The sequence below is a fragment of the Cetorhinus maximus genome, chromosome 6, assembly GCF_964194155.1.
Source record: "Cetorhinus maximus chromosome 6, sCetMax3.hap1.1, whole genome shotgun sequence".
Taxonomy (NCBI): Eukaryota; Metazoa; Chordata; class Chondrichthyes; order Lamniformes; family Cetorhinidae; genus Cetorhinus; species Cetorhinus maximus.
In genome coordinates, this window is record NC_135884.1 from 30,350,368 (window position 1) to 30,364,585 (window position 14,218).

At 42.6% G+C, this 14,218-nt stretch overlaps 1 protein-coding gene across 1 annotated transcript in view; it reads left to right on the plus strand.

The window, feature by feature from the left end:
• cacna1db (calcium channel, voltage-dependent, L type, alpha 1D subunit, b) overlaps window positions 1–14,218 on the plus strand; it is a 681,678-nt gene that overhangs the window by 625,044 nt on the left and 42,416 nt on the right. Inside the window, exons 42-43 of the mRNA XM_078543507.1 lie at window positions 8,956–9,072; window positions 12,387–12,754. Coding sequence (XP_078399633.1) covers window positions 8,956–9,072; window positions 12,387–12,754 — 485 coding nt within the window. The remainder of the gene's footprint in view (window positions 1–8,955; window positions 9,073–12,386; window positions 12,755–14,218) is intronic.

The following is a 14,218-nucleotide window of genomic DNA, read 5'->3' on the forward strand; positions in this document are numbered from 1 at the left end:
TGTATGTGGTGAATTTGGCAGTGGTTGGTTAAACCATCACTTGCAACCTTTGTAGGTACATGCATTTGTGTGTGTGAAGTGGAAGAATGTTTGCACCTGCATCGGTATCCAGTTTTGCATGCAATTTGTGCTACCCCTGCATCTCTTTGATGTTCACTGTGTGGAATGTTTGCTCACTCTGTGTATCAATGGCTTGGTTATCCTCATCATCTGACCATGTAGCTTGGCTAGATGTTTCTTGAATCTTATTTTGACAATGTATCTTACGTGCTCATGGTTGATTGGAATGCTGTACCTGTCTGGCCTCCAACTGTGGCTTCTCGTGATGTCAAGCCACTTGTTCTGGCCTTTGCTTTCTGCAATGGTACCTCCAGTCCTCAGGTGCCACATGCGTTGCATACATCGTTAAAATCTGGGCAATTTCTGGATGCATGTATGAGGCCGCATTGCTTACTAGCTTACTTGTATCTTACTAGCTTACTAGCTATCATGCCAATGGTGGACTAATTACACACAGCCTGTAGACTCTGTCTACCCAGTAGTATGACTTTGTACTTGCATCTGCTTTGCAGTAGTGCTTCCATAATGTAACTTTTGGTTTGGCCTGAGAGGTCTTTTTGAAACGCTTCTATGAGGATTATTTTGTCAGCTAGCCCAGCTGCCGTAAAATCGCAATCACCCCCTTTGTCTCTGCATCGGCTTATGAATTGATCGATGGCCTCTGTTGGTTGTTGCTTAAAAGATGTGAAGTACAGGTGGTGTATTCAGAAGTTGAGCTTCACTCATAATTGATCTTCAAGTACTCACCATATCTTGTTAGGATTTTTAAGGTGATCACCGACAGACCCCATGTGTTCAGTCTGTGGAGTCCTTCATTACCTATGGCATTTTTATTTTTATGACTTTTTTGCCCAGTTCAGGGATATTGAAGTCCAGAAAACGGAGCTTTATGCATTGTCGGAACATAGTAAACTCGGACAGGAGATCCTGTTGCCTTCCAATCAGGTGGTGGAAATTTTGTGGTCATCCTCTGGCTTTTTGCAGGATTATTAAGATAATCTGGAACAGGAACAAATATTAAGGTTTCAGAACTTCGTTTGGCTTCCTGGGTTGCAGTGCCTTAAGTGGCCACAGCCTTAACCAGTCAAAGATTGTTGCTTGACTTCAGTGGCACTGTAGTGCTGTTTCTGATTTGCTGGGCTTACTGAAACTTCACCCACAAAACAGTGATTTTTGGTGCAAAAATGGACTGCAGGCTTCAGAGGGGAAATTTATCAGAGAAAAAGACTTTTTGTAGCCGTCTTCTAGCTTTTCGGAGCTGTTGGAAGCGGTTACTGGATGGACTCTTCTTCCCTGACCCAGTCTCCAGTGTTTAATCGACCCCGCTACCCCCCACCCCCCACGATCTCCTGAAGGGATAGTAAACAGCAGTAATAGATTCCACACTCTGTGGAGTTTTGCTTAAAGCTAAACCCTCCAGGATCAGATATTTAATCTCTGTTCATGCACAAACTTTGTAACAGTTGGACTTATACAAATTAAGTTTTCCCAAATTTGAACTATCTAACCAGGACCCGGTGCCTGCTTGTTAGAGCAAGGTGCGATGTCCCAGAACAAATGAACTGTGTGTAGGATCCCTGCAATGCTGCAGAATCAGTTACATACATTGAGTTAGTACTTGATGGTTGTTTCACTTCCATACCAGTTTTTCTGCTGCATGTGAAAAGACTGAGGCTTGTATGCTTCTCAATAAAATCTTCAAAAACCATGCCGCCACCATGTTACATTCTTCTATTAGACGTAAAGGTACCAATCATATGACAAGGATTGGCAAAACAATAATGTGAGTTCTTCATTAGAAGATAAGACTAAATACATACAATGTTAACTGGAAGACTCTGTAGGCACACCTGGCCTCGACTACTACTGTATATTCTGGTACAGTCATGGGACTACCACATTACACCCTGTCTCAGTGGTAGTGATTGACAGCAGTTTAAGATACACGCCCTTAAAGATACATGTACTTCATATCACAACAGATAATACACACTTTTAATTCTATGTCTTGGATTGTGTCAAGCTTCTTGAGTATGTTTGTAACTGCACCTACCCAGGTAAGGGGAGAGTATTCCATTCAGCTTCTGACTTCTACCTTGTAGGTGGTGGAGAAGCTTTTGGTGAATCAGGAATTGAACCACCTGCTGTAGAATAACTAGCTCCTGATCTGCTCTAGTAGTCATGTATTTATGTGGCTGGTCCAGTTCAGTTTCTGGTCAGTGGTGACCCCAAGGATGTTGATGCTGGGGAATTCAAGATGGTAATGCATTAAATCTCATGGGGAGGTTGACACTCTTTTTATTGTTGAAGATGGTCATTACCTGAATGTTGCAAATATTACCATTTCAGCTCAAGACTGTGTATCAAAAATTTAGTTTGAACCAAGAATCCCCTCCAAAACCTTGAAATATAGCAGAATGAATTAATGCTGCCTAGAAAACAACCTTACTTTAAATGCAGATCCTGAATGGCACAAATCTCAGAATTCATTATCTGAAAGCTTCTTGAAGCTAGCCATCCGGTCTATTTCAGGCTACCTCCTGTAATTGCTCTTCTTCCATCCTTCTATCTGTTTCACTCTGTGATCCCCACACAAAGTCTAACTCAGCAGGTCAGATTTTGCTGTCAAAACGAGGGTAAAGCTAATTCCACTCATCTTTATTAATTTGCCAACTTAAGGTGAAAAGCAAATGCCTGGTTAAATGGCAATGTCCAAATATTGTTGCTGGAGTTGCCCCACTCCACACTTAAGCTTTGCAAAAACAGCATCTTACTCTGTGCCGTACTATTGTCCTACATTGAATCTCATGAAGTTGCTGTATTGTGTGGTACAAACCAAACTCACTACAGAAAGTTGTCTTCTCATGACAAGCATTAAGATGCTTTTATCAACATGATAAATGCTAATTACTGCCAACCAAGCTGTCTGGCACTGAAAATTAACTATTTCAAATATGAAGTTTCATTCCTTCTGGAATTAATTATTATTGGAGATTTTAAAAATTTCAACTTTAAAAAAAATTGACATCTTACTTTATCTTTGTCCAATTTTTTCTCTCTTAATCCAATTTTTCTTTCCTTCTCTTTATCTCTTTTTATACTTGATTTGACATTGAAGTCACCCTCTATAATTTACACTTCTTCATCATTCCTCTGTTTATATTTGAAACCTTCATTCTGGTTGTTTAAGAAGTTGGCTGCCCTGTCCACTAGGTCCCAGATACCCTGCTGCCCTCACTGCACTGTGATCAGCTCACAATTCCAGCAACTTGCTACACAAACAAATGTTGAAATCTAAATGTGCACGAATAAGTCTAACTAATGGCAAATACTATTAAATGCACTGTTCCAGCAAAAACTGGGCCATTATCTGCTTCTGAAGTGGCAATGAAGTAAGTGCTACAGTGTGGCAGGAAATGGATGGGCTCTCTGTCTCTGGTCCTGCAATCTACTGCTTTTCAGGCAACTCTATGGCAGTACAAAGAAAAATCATGAATTGGGATCTGCAAGAACTTCTTGAAGCATATTTTTAGCAGTGCCAAATCTAACAACTTGCCTATTTACAAACTACCTGGAAGTTAAGCATACAAACCAAACTCGCTACAGAAAGTTAAGTCATCTACCAGCTGTTCTCCCATGGAAATCACAGAGAGGTGGCCCAATAAGTGTAGGTTTCTTTGAAGTGTGTTATGAGAATGGTTCCAGGGATGAGGAACTTCAGTTATGAAGATAGATTAGAGAAGTTAGAACTGTTTTCCTTGGAAAAAAAAAGGCTGAGAGGTGATGCGGTAGAGGTATTCAAAATCATGAGGGGTCTGGACTGAGGAGATGGGGAGAAACTGTTCCCACTCATGAAAGGATCAAGAACAAGAGGGCAGATTTAAAATAATAGGTAAAAGAAACAAAAGTGGCATGAGGAAAATCTTTTTCACTTAGTGAATGGTTAAGATCTGGAATGCACTGCCTGAAAGTGTGGTGGAGGTGGTTTCAATTGAAACATTCAAAAGGGAATTAGACAGTTATCTAAAAAGGAAGAATGTACAGGGTTATGGGGAGAAAGCGGGAGAATGGTACTAAGTGAATGGCTCATTCGGAGAGCCGGTGCAGACACGACAGGCCTCCTTCTGCACTGTAACAATCCTGTGATCTGGAGGTTGGCAAAGTCCCCCCAATTTTCAACCTCTCTCTTCTTTTCGGCAATTCCGAGACTTGCACTCCTAAGATATGGATGAAATGCTATTTTGTGAGGTTTGTCAGCATTTGGCAATTGACCACTGTGCCTCCCTAAACAATAGGACAACAATAGCCAGAATGCAAATGAGTACTGGGGAGTCGTTATAATCTATTCACCATATGAAAGGGCTCCTGGGAAGGTAAAATAAGCATGAAAATGGGTTATCTTGTGCTCAAAGTGAGCAAATGGGGTGTATGAAAATAAAAATGCAACTGTTTGAGGGGTTGTTTATATGTTACAAGTGTGTAGTTGCACAATATTGCAAGAAATAAGTTCAGACTCACCTTGACAAGCTTCTTGACATGCAAAATTTCTTTCATGTACGGGAGGCTGATCTGTTAATTGCATAAGTTATATTGACCTGCTTACCCACCTTTCTACAGACTGGCTTAATACCAGCTTGCTGAATAAAATGTCCATCTTATTGAAAAATGAAACATAGGGCGGAATCCTCCGCTCCCGTTAGCGATGGGCGACATAGCAGGTGGGAGCAGAAAATGTTGAGAGGTCACAAGAATCAGTTTTCATGTCGTCATAAAACCAATTTGCGATCGTCTGGTCCACCTGTCAATGGCCATGTTTCCCACCACCGCATATCGGGAACCTAATTTCAATACTTCAGCATCGTATGATAAGCCCTGCTCGCCGGAATCATTCCCCCCATGCTGGAGCATCCGGGCACATGGATGTGCAATCACACCGACGTGTTTCAGTACATAAGCGATGTGCACCTGGCGAGCTGCACTTTGCTCAGGACTTTGAGGTTTGTTTGCCTACCTTGCTTTGGGCAGCACTCGCAGTCATCAGTGCCAGGCTTCGCAGACAACGCTACAGCACTTTTCGGGAGTCTCTACCTATCAGACCAGCCATAATGCAGGATTTGCTTTTCAGCTGCAGAGCTTAGGGAAGGGGGAGAAGTGGCCTGAGGCAAGGGAAGAGGCTGCAGGGCAAGCGCTGTACTGGGGAAGTGGGGGGGTATACCCAGGGTGTGTGTGGGGGCACATGTTGATCTGTGCAAGTGGCCCCAAGATAGTGAGGGCTGAGGAGGCAGTCTCCAGATGAGATGAGGCCAGATGGAGATGTGAGGGTGTGTGAGAGAGAGTGAGCATTGATGACCCTCAAGCTGGCAGTGAGTGAGGTGCCAGTGAATGTATGATGGTCTTGTGAATGTGAGAGTTTAGAGTGATGAGATGGTTGCCTTACCCTGGTGGCACAGATGAGATCATTCATCCTCTTTCTGCACTGGATGGCCAACCTCTTCTGTGCAGCGTTAGCACTGACCACCTCTGCCACTGCCTGTGGTGAGTTTGCTGCACCTCCTGCGGCCAGAGCAGGAGTGGAGAACATCACGGTGGGCCTCCAAAAAGCATCCCAATGACGGGTCACTGAACTCTTCTTGGCTTTCAGGGCCATGTCTCCACTGGAGCAGTCCTGGGCTGCAAGCATTGAGAGCTGTATGCGTGATTGCAGTTTAGATATAGCACCAGGAGTGAGGAAACGGTGATGTAACGGTGTGGCAGGCGATTCAGAGGCTGCCCGCCAGTGAGTTGGTGTGTTTCCTGTGGCTGTATAATTAATGAGGCAGGAAGCTGACGATATGGCGCAACAACATTTCATGCCCGCTACTGCACTTAGTGCACTTAGGGATGATTCCGCTATAATCTTTCTGGGATCTCCCTTGCATAATTTCCAGGGCCCTCACACTAAAGGAAGCTGCCATCCCTTCCACCTGGGAATTGTTAGGCTTTTGTCTCATTTCTAGTAACGTATAAACAAGAGAAGCACTTCCCTCAGACAAGGTGCTGAATCTGCACTTCTAAAGCACCAACCAAGAAATCCTGTCTCTTCTCAACACTGTGCCCCAGCACAAGACACGAATTGAGCTGTGAGCACACCCACCAAAACTTATCAAGAACTCGGTGCTTTTTGTCCCCATTCTTCACCTGAAAAATGGTCACATGCTAGGGTAATATCGTGTCCCCCCCTCTCCCATGGCTTGCTTTCAGGTGCAGAATACTTGGCATGCTGGAAGCACATGCCATAAGCCCAGGACCCGGTCTCATCAGCATTTCTAGAGCAAGCTGCAGACACCAATCAGGCATCCAGAGGCCACTCACGATTTGAAGAGGAACAATTTGTGCCATCTTCCTTTCCAGCCACAGCCCTCAAGTAAAGTAATGAAAGGGAAGAGAATGGGAGGGTGGCTAGTGTGAGGCACCAGCAGCCCATGGTGGTACAGAGGAGCCAGCTGGAGTGTGCCTGCTCTTTCCCAGCTTTACCTGATGGTAAGTTTAAAAAAAAGTAATTTAGTGGCAACCTCCAGCGGTTCCTTTAATGACTGCTGGTTAAGCCATTTAAGAACCTAAAACCTTGAGTTGAGTATATCCAGCCTTTGCTAATGAATTTCTGGGAGAGGAAGGAGCATAGTGCCCGTTTGAGCTGGCCTCCAGGGTCATTTGAACACTCAATATGGTGTTGGATGCATTTCAGACACCACCAGAAAATTGGTGCTTTTTGTTCCAACCTGCACCCACAAAATGGACACAGCAAGGTTCAATTTACCATCTTCTTCCCCAACTGAGAAGTTTATTCAAACCTACAATATATAATGTGATTGCTAAAGCTGATTCAATCATAATGCTTAAGAGAAAATTAGGAAAACAGGCGAAGAAGAAAATGAATGCACAGGGAAATGAGCTCGGAAATGAAAAGTAGGCATCTGTAATGTGGAACTAGTGCCAGGACAGTCACAATGGGCTGAATGTCCTCCCTTTGTACTGAAATATCTATAATAAGACAATAAAAATAACAAGCATCTAGAGAAATGAAAGAAATGCAGAAAACTCTTCTGTTCACCCACCTTCAACCATAAAGCAGAGTTTTTCACTCTTTGCGACAGAAATTGGACATTGTTGTGCCTGCTTTACACACAGGGTGCATCCAGGGCCAGTTTTAGAACTGTTGCCTTGCATCCATATTATGTCTGAAAGATGTCCGCCCAATATTAATTCAGTACATTTTCCAGGTGTCCAGGCCAGCCATCTAAATCAGATATTATTTGCCTTACACATGTAACTGAGGGACCTAATGCCTGTTTTAGATCCCTTCTGCTAAATTGCCTGATCGGTGAAGCAGGAACCAAGCCTTCAGGATTTTTCAGTGGCCTGTAAGGTTTTTAAACATAATTTGAAAAATCGTTCCTGTGGAGCAAGAAGGAGCAGGAGTGCTCCCCTGACTCCACAGCCCTCTACCTCAATTTCTTGCCCCCACATCCCCACCTCACCCCTTTCCCACACCACCTAAAGTCCTAAAATGACCAAGCTATCGGTGGAGACAACAAATCATCCAAATAATATTAACGAGACACAAGGTATAATGTGGTTCAGCCATTGATAGTGGTCAGTGAGTAGGATGGAATCAGTGTTTAGGGAATGGAGTTTGTGGCAGGTACTGAAAACAATGGCTTCAGGCTTCCCTGTGTTTAATTAGAAGAAATTTTGGCTCATCTAGGACTGGATGCAGTCTGACAACACAGGAGCAATGGTGCTGTTGTAAATCTGGGTATCATTAGCATAAAGACATTCTCAACAGAACTTACAAATCAAGTGCATAAAATTTATTGAATAATGGCAATGTATTTTGTGTATGACACCTCACCTATGATTCCTTCCAAGCAATTCCTTTGCGGATGGAGTCCAGGGTTTAATTGAAAGGTTGCTGTCATTTTGCTGGCCACGGACCTTCCTTGGCTGTTCATTGTATGTCAGCCACACCTGAGATTGTGGTGGCTGACTGGTTGCCTGCTTTCACCTACCTTGTCCCATATCTGGTGCATAAAGGCCTTCTGAGAGCAAGGTGTGGAAGGAGGGAGGGTTTGGGTGGGGGTGATGTGGGGAACTGGCCATTAGTCCTTAAGTTATGCACCTTCTCTAATTCAGAAGGGTCTAATTCAGAAGCTCTTAGCCCATCAAGCTGATTTTTATTTTCAATAATGTCCAAATCTACAACAATGTGGCGAGCAATCCATTAGTTTTGCCTTTCCTGTGCTATTTCACTGCTTACATGGCTCTCAGTTACAGTTCCTAACTGATACAGCACTCACTTCTCACTGGTTGACACTCTATTGGTAGAGAATTCACAGTATGAAAACAGGCAACATCATAGATAAACCAACAAAAGTAAATACTTCCAGGAACTAAAGCCAATTTTTGCAAGGGAAATGATAGTTCTTTTGTATGGAGGACTCGGACTTGCTTCTGTATGGGATGCTTGTATTTTGTGTAATCGTGTAGCCCACACACAGATTCTAGCGCATGAATCCAGCCTTCTGCTCCAAACATTAGATAACCTTGACGTAGTAACTTAGTGCTTCAGCTGGTTGTACCACAAAATGAGAGGATGTCAGTACCAGCCTGCAGTTTCCCAATTGAGTTGAGCTATCAGGAGGAGGTACTGGATATTTCCTTGTGGGAAGGGAGAGGGAACTGAAGCCACACCACTCTCATGTGCCTTCCCTGGTTAGCTGAAAGATAACATCAGCACAGGCCCAGAAGCAGTCAACCTGCCCAGTTGCTCAGCAAAAGGATTCTTCACGTCACCAGAAAAGCATCTGGGATATTAATATGAAGTGACATTTCTAGATTTTGTATTTTATTTTATAGGCTGGGCTTAGAACTCTACATGACATTGGACCAGAAATTCGTAGAGCAATTTCATGTGATCTACAGGAAGAGGATATTATAGAGGGGACTCAAGAAGAGGATGAGGATATATACAGAGTAAGTTAACAGCCCTTTAGTAACTCCTGTTTTTTGTTCCCTCAAGTAACATTCAGTTACACAAATCACCTAATGATGGTAGCTCAGAGTATTTTACCTGAATGAATACTTGAGACAATTTTCTGTGAAGGAATCATCTGAATTCAGAAATTCTCCTTTCAGAAGAATAAAACTCTTGGCTTATCTCAATTTATTTATAGATATATAAATCAAAAAATCAGTTGGCTTGGAACTAGCACTTTTTATTATAGGATTTTTGAATGGCATTCATGACCACATTACTGAAAATCATTTAAGTGGTGGTCTATGGTGTAGTCCAAAAACACTAAGAACTTACAAAATGGGCGGGATTTTTCAGCACCACCTGCTACTGGGATTGTCAGGTTACGCTGAAAGTCAATGGACTTTTAGCTGGGCTGCTGAATCTCCCATGGTGGGTCCCACCACGAGGGAGCTGGAAAATCCCAACCAATGTCTTTAAATCCATTGTAGAACATGATATAATGGCATCACAAGATGATGGTGCATATTGCAGTCACCATTTATAATCACATGCTGGTGTACATTTTATACTATATATTGGTTCTTGTCATGCTGGTAAGTAGATATAATGCATCTGGCTAGATACAGTGGGTGTTCCTGCATCCATTGAACTCAAGAGTAGCAGTTTGCCATGTGTGATATACAATATTACATGCTTGCATAGTGCTACATTATTTTGCGTATTAGAGAAAGACAGAACTCCAAATTGAGTGCAGCCACTATATCCTAGCTAACAAAACTCAGCTAACATTACTTAATGATATAGATATCAATCAAGAGGAATTTCTATGTCACTGAAGTCAATGGTACTGAATATCAGGCAGGGCATATAACCTGGCCAGAATGATACCACCCATTCTGCGATACTACCCAATAAAAATTTCTAGCTGGATATGCTTTACTCATGTAGGAAGTTTTATTCTAATAAGGACATCAGTGAAAGCTGAAATGATTAATTCCGCAGTATCCCACTAGTGATAAATAACTGTCCTATTAATTTGGGAATTGGTTTAATATTTCTATTACTATTTGTAACAGAAAATTTTTAGAAAGAAGAGGCCATTTAGCTCAAACATCCCACTTTTTTGATGAACCTCAGTGCTTCCTTTCAGCATAATTTACGTGGAAGTGATCAACCCTTATCAATAAGCTCACTGATGTAATGCAAATTAGCATCCAAGCGGCGACTTTTTTTTAAGTGTCAGGGCAAATTGTAAAATACCCTTTCAGTATCCAGCTTAGAAAAATGTGTTTGTCAAAAGCAATGAAAATTACTGATCTAAACAATTGCTCTTTTGCTCAACTTATCAGACCATTTGGTTTAACACTGCCGTCATTTACGCCTAAAGGGCTCTTCAAATGTACTTAAAGATAAAGAATGAAAATAGCTTAAAATAATTGCTATAAAGTCTGGCAATCTAATTTAAAAGACAAGAGAGAGTTAATGCAGGCAGACTGAGGTGACAGAGATAATGTAATAGAACAAAAATTGAAATTGGCATAGCAACAAATTACCAATGAATGGCTTTGACCGTGTCAGCTCCACAGGGACCCCATGATGTCATGACATGACAATATCATGATGCACAATGAGGCCACTATTTATATTCATCTAATAGTGTGACACAGTTAAATCAAATAAAATAATGGGAAGTTTTCAGTTGCATTTACAATTATTTCCATTAAAAGTTTGCAACAAGTAAGAAAGAAAAATAGCATTTAATTAAATATATGTTATGCAATTTAATTAGCTTTTGAGTAAGCATCATTTCGCATGTGAAAGGAATCCATCCACGTTCACTCAAGCTTGCACTGCTTGTGTGTTATTCACCCCTCTTGTGGCAGTACATGTCTGTTACTCTTATTTTTTGTTTTACCTCATTAATTCCCTTTCATTCACATCAGGGAATAAGAGGATACTTTCTGTATTGCTGTAAAAAGAACTTCTATTAATTGATTACTGCTAATGAGACTGTCAATTATAGCACCATGACTGAAATTTCTGGGGCTGGAAGGCTGCAGGAGCAATATAATCTGAATAGAATTTGAAGCAAAACCAGCTTCCATCAGGTTTACAACCCTCTTTTTTACGCAGGCAAATTCCATGCCTCTTGCATCTGCCTTTTCTCAAGAGGCAGGACTGGTGGGATAAAGTTTTCCATCAAACATTTCAACATTTCTGCCAGCAGAGGCTCCAACTAAGTACACTGCATGACACAAAGGGTGGAATTTAATACCCTCCCCGGTGGTGAGTTTGATGGCGAGGGCGCATTCAATCAGGGACAGTGTGGCAGATGAGTATCCCACCATCTTCCCACCTCTGTCCCAATTAAGTCCATGGGTGGAAGGCTGGTGCATGGCCTTCCCGCGTACCACCAAGTGGGCAATTGAAGGGCTTTATGCCACCGCCACTGGTATTCACCCTGTGGTAGGCAGTTTAGGACACCTACCTGCGCTTGTTGCTGGCCGCCCACCTCACCTCTTCTCCCCTCCCCTCCCCTGTGAACCTCACCCTGTGACCCAAAGGCATCACTCACCTGTGCTTGGGTGCCTTGACAAACCTAGGCCTCAGGTGGGTGGTACCAGCAGCAGCATCCATCACCTCCCCATGGCGCTGCTGAACCATGAAATGCTGCCTACCTCTGATTGGCCAGCAGCTTTCGGTGGGGTCCTTGATCCGGTGGAAGGCCTGCCATTGCCCTGTTAAGTGCCTGATTGAAACTTAATTTGGCAGACCTTCCCAAAAAGGGACAACGTGGGGCTCTCGCTGGCTCTCCCTCCAACAGGACAGAGCCCCATTTCATCCACAATAAATACCACCCATGGTGTGCTTTCATGCCAGGACTGGATCCTGGCTAAGTGGGTCACATGACAACTTTGAACATGCATAATCTTTGGCTGAAACAGCAACGTGCCAGTTTCAAATCCCTGACTACCCCTTCCTCAAAGAGGGCAGACACCTGAGTCCCACGAATGGGACAGGTGCATCCTCATGCAAATGGTCCTGAAACCTTGACTCCAGGTTTAAGGATAGGGTTAGGGCTACATCAGACTGGAAGTTAGAAGTTCCATCCTGTCACACATGCAGCAGCAGACCAGGCTGCCTGGAATCTCAGATCCAATCCCTTCATTAAAATGCAGATTTTCTTTGTTTTATTTAAAGTTCTTAGGACAATCACTATATAAATGACAGATTGCCACTGGATAGGGATACATTTTAATAATTCTTAATGAAACTCAATTTTAATTATTTTTCCTTCGACATTTTGCAGAGAAGCGGTGGCCTCTTTGGCAACCATGTCAACCATGTGCCTGGAGAAGAACAAAATGTCATCCATCAAACAAATGTTACACAGCGACCCTTGCAGGTTAAACGACTCTCAACTCCACCAGTAGCTGATTCTGACAAATCTCCTTCTTCCTCCAACTTTGAGAATTCTATATCCCATAACCAATTTAACCACAGTTTATTGGGAAAGGTCTCACCAAATTCCACTAATGCCAATCTTAATAATGCCAATGTGTCCAAAATTGCAAATGGAAAACACCCCAGCTCGTTAAAACATGAGCAAGCCACTGGCAAAAATGGCAACTCCCACACATTGTGCGTTGAAAAACCAAGGAAGTCAAGCAGCAGAAGGTAAGAATTTTCAATTATTTTTTCTGTAATGAAAGTGACGAGTTTCTTTTAAATTAAAATTAGTTAATTGTTAACAATATGCAGGACCAAGTAATATTCAGCACTTCACTTAATAGGCAACTGCTCAAATGAAATGAGAGAAAGGTTCTAAAGTCTGCCGAAAAAAGTCTAAATTCTTTCTCTGCTCTAAATAAACATGCCATGGATCCTTCAGGTATATGTCACAATGAACAAAATACACTTGCCTTTTTAATTGAGGAAATTTGTTCCCTGATATGCAAAACGTTATAAGCATGTCAATTTCAAATAATGAACATGCCATCCTTGACTGAATTATACTAGTCTAATCAGGTCACTAATGCACCTAAAGAGCAGGAGTTCAGTTTTTCTGTGCATTGAATTGCACATGTGCAAATGGGGGATTTAAGAGAGTATTGCAATGAAACCAATTGAAAGAAAATTTACATTTATCAGAAAAAAGATTGATCGTAACTGGAATTTAGTCATAGCAGATTTTGAATGTTTTATTGTAAGAATAAGTTGGACTGGAAACAACTTCAATTATTATTTGTAGGGGTGGTGGTGTAGTGATAATGTCACTGGACCAGTTATCCAGAAGCCCAGGCCCAGACAGGGGATCAAGTCCCTCCACAGCAGCTGGTGGAATTTAAATTCAATTATTAAACCTGGAATTAAAAGCTAATCTCAGCAATGTTGATTATCGTAAAAGTTCATCTGGTTCACGAATGCCCTTTAGGGAAGGAAACCTGCTGTCCTGACTCCAGACCCACAGCAATGTGGTTGACTCTTAATTGCTCTCTGAAATGGTCAAGTAAGCTGCTCAGTTGTATCAAACTTCTACAAAGTCTACAAAAAGGAATGAAACCAGCCAGCCACCCTGGCATCGACCTAGGCACCAGAAATGACAACGGCAAACTCAGCCTTGTTGACCCTGCAAAGTCCTTCTTGCTAACAGCAAGGGGCTTGTGCCAAAATTGGGAGAGTTGTTGCACTCGAGCAACAGCCTGACATAGTCATACTCATTGAATCGTACCTTACAGACAATGTCCCAAACACCACCACCACCATCCCTCGGTAATTCCTGGCCCACCTGCAAGGCAGACCTACCAGAGGTGGCAGCAAAGTGGTATACAGCCAGGAGGGAGTTGCCCTGGGAGTGCTCAACATTGACTTTGGACCCTAAGAAATCACTTGGCATCAGGTCATACATGGGTAAGGAAACCTTCTGCTGATTACTACCTAGCATCCCTCCTCAGTTGATGAATCTGTGCTCGTCCATGTTGAGCACCAATTGGAAGAAGCACCGAGGGTGGCATGGGCACAGATTGTACTCTGAGTGGGGGACTTCGATGCCCATCACCACTACTGACCAAGCTGGCCAATGCCTAAAGGACATTGCTGCTAGATTGGGTATGCAGGAGGCCGTGAGGAAACCAACAAGAG